This window comes from Canis aureus, chromosome 19 (assembly GCF_053574225.1).
Source record: "Canis aureus isolate CA01 chromosome 19, VMU_Caureus_v.1.0, whole genome shotgun sequence".
NCBI classification, from domain to species: domain Eukaryota; kingdom Metazoa; phylum Chordata; class Mammalia; order Carnivora; family Canidae; genus Canis; species Canis aureus.
This window is the reverse complement of record NC_135629.1, coordinates 39,844,920-39,859,506: the sequence shown is the minus strand read 5'-3', so window position 1 is coordinate 39,859,506 and position 14,587 is coordinate 39,844,920. Positions and strand designations below refer to the sequence as shown.

Here is a 14,587-nt window from a genome sequence, read left to right as displayed (position 1 = left end):
CCCCGCGCGCCGGGGAGTGGCGCATGCGCGGCCGCCCTGCGAGCCCGCTGAGGCGAGCCGAACCGCGGCGGCGCCGGGAGCCGAGCCGCGGAGCTGTGAGGGACCGAGCGGCGGCGCGGGAGCAGCGGCGACGGACAGGTGGAGAGCCCTCGGCCGCGCCGCCCGGGACTGCTGGGCCGCCCGCAGAGCCTCGCGGTCCGGACGTGGCGGCGGCGGCGGCGGCGGCGGCGGCGGCGGCGGCGTCCCGGACGGCCTGTGAGGGATGCGCCGCCCACTGCCCCGCGCCGCCTGACCGCCCCCGCTTCGGCTTGCGGTGCGCCACAGCCGGGCCCGCGGCCGACCCCGCCGCGCTGTCGCCCGGCCGCCGCGCCCGCGGGGCCGCGCCCGGCCCGGCCATGTGGACCCCCACGGAGGAGGAGAAATACGGCGTAGGTAGGTGAGGCTCCGGCCTGGCCGCAGCGGGGGTCCCGGGGACGCGCCCGTGCTCTCGGCCCCGTCGCGGCCCCGCCTCGATTCGCGCCCGCGCGCCCCCGCCCCTGCCCGCAGGCTGCGCGGCCTCGGCGCGGGGCGAGCGCGGGGCGGGGGCGGGGGCGGGGGCGGCGCGGGCGGGGCGCGGGGCGCGGGGCGCGGGGGGCGGGGAGGGCGGCAGGGGGCGCTGGCGGCGCGGCCTCGGCAGGTGCGGCCCGCGGGCGGGGCCCCTGTGACCGCGCGAGCTCTCTGGCGTGGGGCACAAGGCGGTTTTACCTAAGAAGCCAAATCCGGGGCTTGTTTTTTCCGCTCTCAATTTTAATGAGTTTCTGCACCTGAGTTGATGAGCCCGATGGCTGTTTATTTTTGGACTGGAACCTTTCAGATAAAAGGACAAAAAAAAAAAAAAAAACCCAAACCAAACCAAAACAAACAAAAAAACAAACAAACCACGTTGACATCATTTTTCTCCAGTCCAAATTTTTGCAGACATTGGACCGCAAATGTTTGATCTGTTTTAATTTGTTTTGCCTTCAGGATTAGAAATAATTACCTTACAATGAGAAGTGTTTTTGGACATGTCTCAGCGTTAAGTTCAGTATGTATTATGGTCACAGTTTTGTTAAAACAACAACAACACAGCAGCCAAGACCTGTTTTCAGATGAGACTGTTAGTCCTCTTTAGAATCCTCTTTCTTTTAATCTGTTAACTCTAGAAACTAAATAATTCTTGTAACATTACACTTGTGTAAAAGGAACGTTCAATAATTTAAGAGATTGGACGTCAGTTTTCCTTTTACAATGTTCGTGTTTTGTGGCAATAACATGATAGAAAGGTTCAGCCACATTGCATTATTGTAAGTCATTGGTCATCTTGTTGAGTCAAAAACAGATTTAAAATGTTGAACGCACAGATTCCTCTCCCTCTCAAGCTTGTAATGGAAAGCTATAGATGAGGAATCTCTCCAAACATAGACTTTTATTTCCCTTTTTAAAACTGCAGTTCAATCAAGATTTAGCTCACAATGCACTACGAAATAACTTTTCAAACTGACAGTAGTTACAAACATTTAGGAATAACATCAGGCAAGTTATCATGTGAAAATTGAATTTATTTAAATTTAAGGACCTGCAGAGAGATCTATGCTGGTAGACAACCATGTTTTGAAAGGTAACTTTCTGAAGTTTTTAATGAGCTGTGCAATAATGGCAGGATAACATGCTAGGACGGAAGTGATAAAAGGAGTCCTAGAGCTTGAGTCACTGTTGAGAAGGAATTGGGAAATGGTGCTCAGAGCCCGGATTCACCTTTGGGGACATTTTACCCTTTCTCTTAGAGCATTCTCTAAATACTATATAGATTCCATGAGGTGAAGGGTTGATGGCTTATCTTCTCCATAACTTGCTTTCAGAACTGCTGAACTGTAATAACAAATAATTGATATGAAAGTGGTCAACTGTTCAGTGGCATCTAAGTGATAATTCCTTCTGGGGAAGAACCCTTGAGAAGGGAGTTAGCCAAATTCTGAGTCTTGGCCTCTTTTTACAGGCGTTGTGGGCAAGTTATTTAACATCGTTTTCTTAATGTGTAAATAGGGGCTAGTATTTACCTAAGGGTCGTGAAAATCAAGTGAGAGCATACCAAGAGCTTAATAAATGTTAATTTCTTCTTTTCCCTTTAGTACTTAGAGTACTAATAACACTAGGTATTTCCTCTGGTGTGTTAGTTCTTAGAAGGAGGCAATGCAAGGCAATCAAGATAGGTATATGTATATCTCAAAGCACTAAGATTTGGTGTGTGATATAATGGGAAGATGGAATAAAATTTTTGTATTCTGAGGAATGTGGGTTTAGTTTTAGAAAAATGGTTATTTCCCAGGAAGGGGCACAACATTGGGTACAGGGCAGGACTTAAATGCTTGGTAAATGAGAGAGACTGTTATTCGGAAGACATTGACAGCAGTGACTTAGTGTAATTTAGATGCCTTTTCTGCCGAACAAGGCATCTTTTTTCCTATTTCTCTCATAGCTTTCTTTTACTGTCTCTTCCTCAGTTATGATCTGAAACATTGTTCAAAATTTAGGGTACATCTCTTTCCATAAACATGTTAGGGCTACACTCCTAGGTCTTTTATTTAATAAAATGCAGTTTAGCTATAAAGTAGTTTAAATATTGCACTTACATTAAGAAAACCAGTTAATCAAAAATAGTATTCTAGCTGCATTATTTAATTGCTAGCTTGAAAAATCTGTTACCACTATTCCTATGAGAAAATATTTTGAGTTTCAACTTTGATTTTTATGACCAGTGTGGAGCACAAGTCTCTATCTCTGCTTGCTAATCCATAATCCTTATAGCAGGGAGGGAAAACCTGTACCTACTTCCTACTAATTTGGAGAAATTGCCTGGGTGTTAGGGAAGGAGTCCCCTGTTGCAGCAGTGCAAAGGAGTTTTTTTTCCACTGCAGCTGTTCATCTGTATTTGACATTGGTAAGGTGTTTGAGATCCTGTAGAAACATCATACTAGTTTTTAATTTTTTTAAAATACAGAAATTCTGCATAGCATTTTCAAATTATTTGATTTATCCACTTTGAAGTAGGTATCTGAGCTTCCATTTTTATTGTAATATTCTGTGGTTGACTTTAGAGGAAGGAGAGGAAACTGTCCTTGTTTGAGGTTTAGTTGTGGGCCGGTCAGCATGCTGCTAGGAATTCTCACTTATGTTACACCATGTAGATTTGTAGAGCAGATCTAACTGGATCTCAGGGGTTGTTAGTCTTTTTTTGTCCTTCATAAATGGAATATGCGCCTTTATTTTCTTTTTGGCAATGGGCAATATTTTGTGATATACTTGACTTTCTTGCTATCCTTCTCTAATATTAAAGGGGCTGTTTTTTAACTGAATCCTTTAGCCCATGTTCTGGGGCTCTCTTTCCCTCTCAGGTTCTCTGCTTTTGTTGCCATTTATGCTTGGAAAGCCCTGCATCTTTCATTCTTTACCTTTCCAAGAAGCTTCCTGTTCTAAAGTGCATTAGGTGAGAACAGTCCAACAATTTTTGTGAAACACTTGTCTTTTCCCGTACTGATGGCACCCAAACTACCAAATATAGAAACCGAAGACCAAGAAAGTGTTTTTCTCATCCTCTAATCACCGAAGCAGTAGTAGCAGCAGCAACCACCAATAACAAAACAAGGATGTTTATAATTAACTTCTAAATTAGAATAGCAGCAATATTTTAGTACATGTGTACTTGTTTGGCATTTTAGGAGTGGAAGCTTGCCTCAGGTTGTCATTTGTTATATGTCATAAGGCAATTTGTTATTATGTCATATTGTCATAAGGCAATTTTTAAAAAATAACTCAGGGCATTTGTTGCTGATTTCCTAATCTACACTTAGTAAACCATGACAATTTTTCCTCATTATTAACCAGAATAACTTATATTTTAGTTTTGTAATGTTTTGTTTATGTAATTAAAAATGATTTGTTATATTTATTTTTATCTAATTTAAAAAGTAATTTAGATTTTCTGCCTTACTTTTACCAGATTTCCTTTTGCTTGATTTTCCCCAGGTAAGGAAAAAAAGCACTTTAAAAAAGAAGCCCTGAGTCCTTAAAAGAAATTTAGCTTGTGAAGATCCTGTAGTGCAGAGACAGCTGAAACTGGGGAGGGAATAGATTGATGAAACCAAATTGGAAGGAACCAGTGATCACAGAATTTTAGTAAATCTGTTGGTAAATAGGCTACAACTTACTAAAATAGTGTGAAGGCAGTAGGCTTTTTAGTTACTTGTTTCACAAGGGAATCCCAGTCTTTGAAGCTTCCGAAAGGGCCCCAATCCCTTTCAGAGTTTAGTAAAGGCATCCACTAGAGTAGAGAAGATGTCATATACCCAAGAGTTTATTTTGTTCTGAAAAGTGAGGCTGTGCTTGATCTTTAATGGTTGGGGTTTAGTGTTTACAGGAACTTCCAAGTCATTATTCTACTATAATATCACCTCTCCTCTCTTACTAAAACTGATGAGAAACTTTAAGAGACAAGTTAGGTGACTGATCTAAGTAATTTAAGCCAGTAACTGCTGAGTTGAGATTTGAACGTAGGATTTTGGGATTCTAAGTCACAGCTGCTTTTATTATATCATGTTGTTTCTGAAAGGAATTTGTTGGTAGTGTATGTCTCTTGCTCAAAAGATAAGGCATTCTCTACAGACCTTTCCATTTAAATTTGATAGTTACACTTAAGGAATTTTATTTCTATATTAAACATTTTTATAAGCCTACATGGTATTTATTGTTCTTCTAATTATAATAATTTGCATTGGTAATGAGTACATATTCAGAGCATGACGAGTCAGAAGGCAGGTTTTTAAACAGCCCTGAACAGTATGTTGGGTTGTATTGCCTTTTCTTAAGACACTGTTGGTTGAGGGGAAAGAAGGTGAATTTAGCAAATACTTATTGAGTGCCTCCTCAAACCAAGAGGTCTTTGTTTTGACCTGTCATTCTGTAAAGCAAACAGAAAATAACCAACAGTAAATTATCAACATTTTAAATAGAAAAGTCATTACGCAACAATATTCTGTAGTCTACTCAAATGTTACAGTTCATTTTATCATGCATTGTTACAAGAGAATGTGCTGTGGAAACATTAAGTTAAATTATAAACATGACACCTTTTTCTGTTTAGCATTTTTAGACACATTTGAAAGCATAGCGGTCTCAAAATAATGATCATTGAGATCGAAAGTACTTTATACCATATTTTTACATTGGTGCTGAATTTTAATTTTTAATAGTTTATATTTTGAACCTTTTTTTTTTTTGAATTCTGTGTCTTTATTCTTGATGATTTATTCTGTGTCTAGGGAAATTTTTCCCAATGTGTAAGCATTATAGAGTATGCTATATTAGGGTTTTAATTCCAATGTTATGCTTTTACTCTAATGAATAAACTTGTTTGTGATTATGCTCTCAACTCTTGCATAACCCTTCTTGACAGATTTTGTATGGAGAAGTAAGATTTTTTTTTTCACATAAAGCCTCTAGGAACTTAAAACATTTTTCGTAAATACGTTGTCAAATTATTTTAGCTGTGGTCCAGGTATTTGCAGTTGATTTGCTATATCACACATTAGGATACTCTAGTAGAGATAATTACCGTGTTGGGAAATGTTATTCAGAAGCTTCCTGTTTTCCTATTTTTCATTAATGGAATAAAATCCCAACCTCCTGTTTCCATCTGTTTCTCTTTCTCTCTTCAAAACTCATTCATGAGCTCTTACTCATTGGTGAGTGAGAACCAAGATTGTTGGGGGAATTAACGTATGATGAATGCAGAACTTTATATTATAGACTTAGTATCATATCTCAGATGTGCATTTGGCCTTTATTCAGATACATCTAGTGATAGTGCCCTTACTACTTTTTGGGACAGCTCCATTTTATTTAGACAGCTATGATTTGAACATCTTCCTTCGTGAATATACTCTGTAATTTCTTATAAGTCCACGTCCTGTGCTTACATTTGAATAATTTTGCGTCATAGCCCTTCAGTAATTCATAGCATGTTAGAATTGTAAGGGATCTTAAAGATACTTGGTTTAAGGTTCTAGAACTAAATAAGTCTTTTGGAATAGCTAACATTCATTAAGTGTTTACTCTGTGCCCAGCACTTTCATGTTATGGCTCTCTTACGGCTCAAATTAGCTTTTTTAGTTTCATCTGCAGACCTGCTTGTACTTTACACTTTAGCCAAACTGAACTTTCCCCAAGTCTTCCAGGTCTCTAATTATACCAGTGCTGCCATGTGCCAGCACTACTTGTCACCTATTAAACACTTCTTATTTTTACTGCATCATGTATTGTTCATGTTATTTCTTTTACGTGGGGTCTTTTTCCTTTTCCACATCTCAAGTTTTTCCTGCCTGGCAAGGTTCCTTTCATATATTGTTATCTTTGTAAGTCTTTTTCTAGACCCTTGACCCTCTCTCCAGCCAGATAGATTTTATTCTTTTAAAATTCATGGAACCTTGTACTTTGCAGTGGTATATTTGTCTTCTTCCACTAGACTAGTATCTTTCCAACTTTTGACTGTGCTCTACAATAAGAAATAGATTTAAAGTTGCTATCTCTTTTGTGTGTATGTGTATCTATATATGCATATATACAAGGATATGAAAAAGTTAAACAAAAGTTTAATGATATAGGACTCTGTACAGTGTACTCTGATATTTTCTATTAATTTCTATTTCACTAAGAAATATTGGTGGTACCTCACTGAATGGACTTTGTGACCCATTGTTGAAAAAATGCTGCTTTAGGCTATAAACTGTTAAAAGTAGGGATTGTTATATTTTTATTTGTATTTTTGGCAGACGTAACTCAGTGCCAGGCATGTAGAAGGTTTTATACACATATTTGTAGAATAGAATTGGACATTTTAAGTTAATGTGGCATAAAGCCTGATTTTTGGACACGTTTGGCTACCGTTTCACACTGATTACTCATGTTGAAGTTATAGTAATTAAATTCTAGGTTTTCTTTTTTTTTTTTTTTTAAATTCTAGGTTTTCTGTTACATGAACTGGAGTCAAGCTAGATCTCTTCCACCCTGAATTTCTATGATTACTAATAAACATAAATTTAAAATTTTAGTTTCGTTTTAAAAAGATTTTATATTTCCATTACGTTTCATCAAGGGGGAGCATATTTGATTTGCCACTGTAGATTCTGAGTCGGTGGGGGACTAGATGTATTTGGCTCAGCAGTATAGTCTGTCAAGTCTTTTTGAAGCTTGAGTTTTTGATCTCACATACTATCTTTTCTTTGAACTTTTATCTACACAATTGATAAACTTGTCTTCTTTTTCCAAGTGGCTGATAAAAGTGTTGAACAGAATCAGAAAAATTTTACTGTCTAGAGGGAAGTGTCTAGTTTATAGACAAATAGATTTTGCTATGTTGTGTTTTGAAAACAAATTATCTGGATGATTTATTGAACATTTTATGAAATTTCCAGCTGTTGCCACCTTTGTGAACCTGATGGTGGTTGGGATTAGGATGGACTCTATAGCCACAGAGGAAAGATGTTGCTAAGAGATCTGTGTAGCTGTACATTTAAGTGTGGGGGACAAGGAAATTTAGCATTAGAAAGATGTTAAGTCCATTTTCATCGTCTGTATCAGATTTCATGTGCATTTCATGTTTAGGAGGAAGGGTGGCACCAGACTTCTAGAGTTTTGTTTCTGCCATGGTCTTCACATTTGCTTCACTAGATTTGGGTGGACAACTCAACTCACCCTTTTCCAGACAGGCTTTATAACTTTCCTACCTTTGTTACTTTGCTTAGGTTCTTATAATATGATGAACGAAATACCTTTCTCTGCCTAGGGAATGCCAGCTTAAAAAAGCTCAAATGTCATCTCTTTGATGCCTTCCCCAGCTCTGCTGGATATAAATAAGCATTGCTGTTTGCTCCTACAGCAGTTGGTACCAACCTCTTGGTACTTATCCCTTTGGACGCATAATTGCCTCTCTCTCCCTCAGGGGATTGAGCTTCTCCAGGAGAAGGAACTTTATCTTCATGTTTGTAACCCCAGGACCTAGCACAGAGTGAGTGATCAATAAATGCTTAATTAGGAGTCCAGTCTAGTCAGGAGTTTTAATTTATTTTCCTTTGTTAATCCTGGTAGTATTTTAAAAGTCAGGCTGTAAATCTAATAATATTTAGTTAGAAATTTGTGCCATCATGAATACACTTTTTTTTCCCCCTTAGCCTTTCTATTTCTTAAGCCTGTTAGAAAGGTTTACTGCTGAGTTCAACTAACTGACTTTGGGTGGCAGTTTTAGAATTCCAGTATGAATCCATTTCACCTAGAGTTTCACAGTTATCACAACAGTGATTCAGAAATCTTGTAGCAGGTAATTGGGATGTAGTTTGAAATTACCCCAACAATTCTTTCATTTGACATCTTTGGAGAAGCTATGTTTTGGGTGAATGACTTTTCCAGAGAACTCAAGGTTAAACCTTTAAAAGCACCAAGAAAAGATTTTGTCTTTTGTTGTTGTTGTTGAATTTTTTCTAAAATATATTCTTCCCTGTATTGTGATTTCAATATGTGAAATACATTCAAGCCTTCTCTTTCTGTGTTAACATTTTCCTTTTGATTACATAAGCTATATATTCATTAGAAATATGTCAGTAAATATAGAAAAATACACAAAAAAAGAATATGGGTGATATCTTACTTTTGTAACCCCATAACTCCTGTCAACCTATTAGTATATCTTTCTAGTCTTTTTTCTATGTACGCATTTAAATAGGCATTTAGGGGCATCTCAGTGGCTCAGTACGCTAAGCGTCTGACTCTTGATAACATCTCAGGTTTTGAGCTCAGGGTTGTGAGTTTGCACCCTGCATTGGGGTCCACACTGGACATGGAAACTACTTAAAAAAGTAGTAAGTTGGCTTTTAAAATAAACTAAATTTAAGGCCATCCTGTGTATATGGTCTTACAACCTTTTATTTCTATTATGCTCTGAACCTTTTCTTTTTTTTAATTTTTTTATTTTATTTTATTTTTTATTTATTTTTTTTAAATTTTTTATTGGTGTTCAATTTACTAACATACAGAATAACCCCCAGTGCCCATCACCCATTCACTCCCACCGCCCGCCCTCCTCCCCTTCTACCACCCCTAGTTCGTTTCCTTTTTTTTTTTTTTTCTTTATTTTTTTTTTTTTTATTGGTGTTCAATTTACTAACATACAGAATAACACCCAGTGCCCGTCACCCATTCACTCCCATCCCCCGCCCTCCTCCCCTTCTACCACCCCTAGTTCGTTTCCCAGAGTTAGCAGTCTTTACGTTCTGTCTCCCTTTCTGATATTTCCCACACATTTCTTCTCCCTTCCCTTATATTCCCTTTCACTATTATTTATATTCCCCAAATGAATGAGAACATATAATGTTTGTCCTTCTCCGACTGACTTACTTCACTCAGCGTAATACCCTCCAGTTCCATCCACGTTGAAGCAAATGGTGGGTATTTGTCATTTCTAATAGCTGAGTAATATTCCATTGTATACATAAACCACATCTTCTTTATCCATTCCTCTTTCGTTGGACACCGAGGCTCCTTCCACAGTTTGGCTATCGTGGCCATTGCTGCTATAAACATCGGGGTGCAGGTGTCCAGGCGTTTCACTGCATCTGTATCTTTGGGGTAAATCCCCAATAGTGCAATTGCTGGGTCGTAGGGCAGGTCTATTTTTAACTCTTTGAGGAACCTCCACACAGTTTTCCAGAGTGGCTGCACCAGTTTACATTCCCACCAACAGTGTAAGAGGGTTCCCTTTTCTCCGCATCCCCTCCAACATTTGTTGTTTCCTGCCTTGTTAATTTGCCCCATTCTCACCGGTGTGAGGTGGTATCTCATTGTGGTTTTGATTTGTATTTCCCTGATGGCAAGTGATGCAGAGCATTTTCTCATATGCATGTTGGCCATGTCTATGTCTTCCTCTGTGAGATTTCTCTTCATGTCTTTTGCCCATTTCATGATTGGATTGTTTGTTTCTTTGGTGTTGAGTTTAATAAGTTCTTTATAGATTTTGGAAACTAGCCCTTTATCTGATATGTCATTTGCAAATATCTTCTCCCATTCTGTAGGTTGTCTTTGAGTTTTGTTGACTGTATCCTTTGCTGTGCAAAAGCTTCTTATCTTGATGAAGTCCCAATAGTTCATTTTTGCTTTTGTTTCTTTTGCCTTCGTGGATGTATCTTGCAAGAAGTTACTATGGCCGAGTTCAAAAAGGGTGTTGCCTGTGTTCTTCTCTAGGATTTTGATGGAATCTTGTCTCACATTTAGATCTTTCATCCATTTTGAGTTTATCTTTGTGTATGGTGAAAGAGAGTGGTCTAGTTTCATTCTTCTGCATGTGGATGTCCAATTTTCCCAGCACCATTTATTGAAGAGACTGTCTTTCTTCCAATGGATAGTCTTTCCTCCTTTATCGAATATTAGTTGACCATAAAGTTCAGGGTCCACTTCTGGGTTCTCTATTCTGTTCCACTGATATATGTGTCTGTTTTTGTGCCAGTACCACACTGTCTTGATGACCACAGCTTTGTAATACAACCTGAAATCTGGCATTGTGATGCCCCCAGATATGGTTTTCTTTTTTAAAATTCCGCTGGCTATTCGGGGTCTTTTCTGATTCCACACAAATCTTAAAATAATTTGTTCTAACTCTCTGAAGAAAGTCCATGGTATTTTGATAGGGATTGCATTAAACGTGTATATTGCCCTGGGTAACATTGACATTTTCACAATATTAATTCTGCCAATCCATGAGCATGGAATATTTTTCCATCTCTTTGTGTCTTCCTCAATTTCTTTCAGAAGTGTTCTATAGTTTTGAGGGTATAGATCCTTTACATCTTTGGTTAGGTTTATTCCTAGGTATCTTATGCTTTTGGGTGCAATTGTAAATGGGATTGACTCCTTAATTTCTCTTTCTTCAGTCTCATTGTTAGTGTATAGAAATGCCACTGATTTCTGGGTGCAATTGTAAATGGGATTGACTCCTTAATTTCTCTTTCTTCAGTCTCATTGTTAGTGTATAGAAATGCCACTGACTTCTGGGCATTGATTTTGTATCCTGCCACGCTACCGAATTGCTGTATGAGTTCTAGCAATCTTGGGGTGGAGACTTTTGGGTTTTCTATGTAGAATATCATGTCATCAGCGAAGAGGGAGAGTTTGACTTCTTCTTTGCCAATTTGAATGCCTTTAATGTCTTTTTGTTGTCTGATTGCTGAGGCTAGGACTTCCAGTACTATGTTGAATAGCAGTGGTGAGAGTGGACATCCCTGTCTTGTTCCTGATTTTAGGGGAAAGGCTCCCAGTGCTTCCCCATTGAGAATGATATTTGCTGTGGGCTTTTCATAGATGGCTTTTAAGATGTCGAGGAATGTTCCCTCTATCTCTACACTCTGAAGAGTTTTGATCAGGAATGGATGCTGTATTTTGTCAAATGCTTTCTCTGCATCTAATGAGAGGATCATATGGTTCTTGGTTTTTCTCTTGCTGATATGATGAATCACATTGATTGTTTTACGGGTGTTGAACCAGCCTTGTGTCCCAGGGATAAATCCTACTTGGTCATGGTGAATAATTTTCTTAATGTACTGTTGGATCCTATTGGCTTGTATCTTGTTGAGAATTTTTGCATCCATGTTCATCAGGGATATTGGTCTGTAATTCTCCTTTTTGGTGGGGTCTTTGTCTGGTTTTGGAATTAAGGTGATGCTGAACCTTTTCTTATGTCTGGAATGTTCATTGCTTTAATGTCTACTGTTCCATAATATTGATGTACTACTCCTACTTCTGAACAGTTGGTTGGTTGAAATGATTGCCAGGACAATGAGGGTTGTTATTTCTCTGCACCCTTGTCCTTTTAGGACAATACTTTCTCTACAGATTTGCATTTTTCAAAAATTCAAAATTGATACATACTTGAGGGGAATAAATCCTTAAGCATTACAAAAATAAAGTGTTTCCTACTACGGCTTGATTTCTTGGGCATCAGTTGTTTAACTGAACTTTCTTTTTGGTATTATTTATAGAAACAAATGGTTATAATGTTAATACAGTGATATTTGTTGCTTCCTCACTGAAATCCCTAATTCCATTTGGTGATTCTCGTTTGCTCCTTTTCTCACCTGGCTGTGATGCGCTTAGGGAGTTTGGGGTGGGATATGTGGTACTCTGATTCATTAATGATGACTTGAAATTGTTTTTGTTTTTTGTATTCTTTCTCTGTACATTTCTTTTCTTGGTAGGTACTTTGAGTATCATCCTTTTCTTTTTCGCATTTGCTAGCCACACATTGCTGTTTTGCTTTTCTCCCTAGCAATACACTTGCAATCTAGACCTGCATTGAACTTGTTCAAGGAAAATTGGGTAATCAGCCATGTGAAAAACTAAAGTGGCTCCTTTCTTCTTTGGAGTGAGAGTCAGTGCCTTTATGATAGATTCAGTCCTGTTAAAAGAAACTTCTGACTCATGGTCAAGGCTGGGTTCTGTATGAAGGCCTGTCTTTGAAACAGAGAGTATTCTGAGAGTGGTAAAACCTAATGTAAATTTAGTCTCTTCAGAGGACACTTTTCCTTGTGGACGGGTACATGTAGATAGGACATGATCTGGTACTGCTGCAACATTTTTGTTGTTATGAGGAGAGCCAGGAAGAAGGAAGTTTCGTTTTACTTTTCAGTATGGGAAAGGGATTTAAGTACTATGGTTGGAGGGAAGGAGCCTTTGAAAAGAAAATATTGTGATTCATTTATTATTTTTTTTAAAATTTTAAAGGTTTTATTTTAGAGAGAGTGTGGAGGGGTGGGGCAGAGGGAGAGGGGCAGAGAGTCTTAAGCAGGCTCTGCACTGGGCTTGATCTCATGATACTGAGATCATGACCCTGAGCCGAAACCAAGAGTTGGATGCTTAACTGATGTGCCACTCAAGTGCCCTTGATACATTTAAACGTATTGGAATACTTAAGCTTTTAGGAGACTGTGGTTTATGATTGTAAGTAATGATACTGTGTTTGTCCCATAAAACACTCATTGTTTTTATTGATTTTCTCAGATGCTGTAGCAGGTTTCTGTATTAGTAATGATCTATTTTAATTGATTAGTTCTTTAATATTTATTTACTTATTTAAAGATTTAATTTATTTATTCATGCTAGAGAGAGAGAGAGAGAGAGAGGCAGAGACACAGGCAGAGGGAGAAGCAGGCTCCATGCAGGGAGCTCGACGTGGGACTCGATCCTGGGACTCCAGGATCATGCCCTGGGCTGAAGGCAGGTGTTGAACACTGAGCCACCCAGGAATCACAGTTCTTTAATATTTAAAAATTATTTTTATTATGGTAAAATATACAGTTTACTAATTTTAAGTGTATAATTCAGTGGCATTAAATGCATTTAAATTGTTGTATAAACATCACTATTTACTTCCAGAAAATTTTGATCATTCCAAACAGAAACTCTTTACTACCCCCCCCCCCGCCCCCCGCTGCTCCTGGAAATCTCGATTATACTTTTTGTCTCCATGAATTTGATTATTCTAGAAACTTCATATAAATGGAATCATACAATATTTGTCCTTTTGTTTCTGGCTTATGTTACAGCATAATGTTTTCAAGGTTCGTCCATGATGTAGCATGTAACAGACTTTCATTTCTTTTTGTGAATAAATAATATTACATTGTATGTATATATATGACATTGCTTATCCATTTGTCTGCTGGTGTACACTTGGGTTGTTTCCAGCTTTTGGCTCTTGTGAATAAGGCTGCTATATGAACATTGGTGTACAAGTGTCTCAGTTTGAGTCCTTATTTTCAGTTGCTGGATCAAATAGTAATTCCATATTTAACCTTTGAGAAATTACCAAACCATTTTCTCTACCAGCCATACCATTTTCCCTTACTAGCACCAGTGTGTGAGTTCCACATCTTCACCAACATTTCTTATTTTCCTTTTTTTGATAATAGCCATCTTAAATAGATAAGAAGTGGTATCTCATTGTGGTTTTGATTTGCATTTCGCTAGTGATTGGTGACGTCAACCATCTTTTCATGTGCTTATTGACCATCTGTAGATCTTTGGAAAAATATTCCAGTGTGTGTGTGTGTGTGTGTGTGTGTGTGTGTGTGTGTGTGTTGTGTGTATTCCATTTTGTTTATCCAGTGTTTTTGGACACTTGGGTTGTTTCTTCCTTTTGGGTATTATGAATAATGCTGCAGTGAACATTTGGCATATGAGTATCTGACTCCCTGGTTCCAAATCTTTTGGGTATATAACTAGAAGTAGAATTATTTATCATATGGTAATTCTGTATTTAGTTTTTTGAGGAACCACTATACTTTTTTTAAAGAAGATTTATTTATTTATTCCAGAGAGAGGGAGAGAGAGCACACGTGTGAGAGGGAGTGCCTGGGGAGATGGACAGAAGGAGAAGGAGAGAGAATCTCAAGAAGACACCCCAGTGAGCATGGATCCTAATGTAGGGCTCAATTCCAGGACCCTGAGATCATGACCTGAGCTGAAATAGAGT

General features: G+C 38.7%; 1 protein-coding gene across 10 annotated transcripts in view; it reads left to right on the top strand.

Annotated features, from left to right (window-relative positions):
• Window positions 1-312: 312 nt before the first annotated feature.
• Window positions 313-14,587, top strand: part of DOCK3 (dedicator of cytokinesis 3) — a 514,642-nt gene continuing 500,367 nt past the window's right edge. For all 10 annotated transcript variants that reach the window (XM_077858742.1, XM_077858737.1, XM_077858736.1 and 7 more), the window contains exon 1: window positions 313-432. In XM_077858742.1, coding sequence (XP_077714868.1) covers window positions 396-432 — 37 coding nt within the window. In that variant the 5' untranslated portion in view covers window positions 313-395. The remainder of the gene's footprint in view (window positions 433-14,587) is intronic.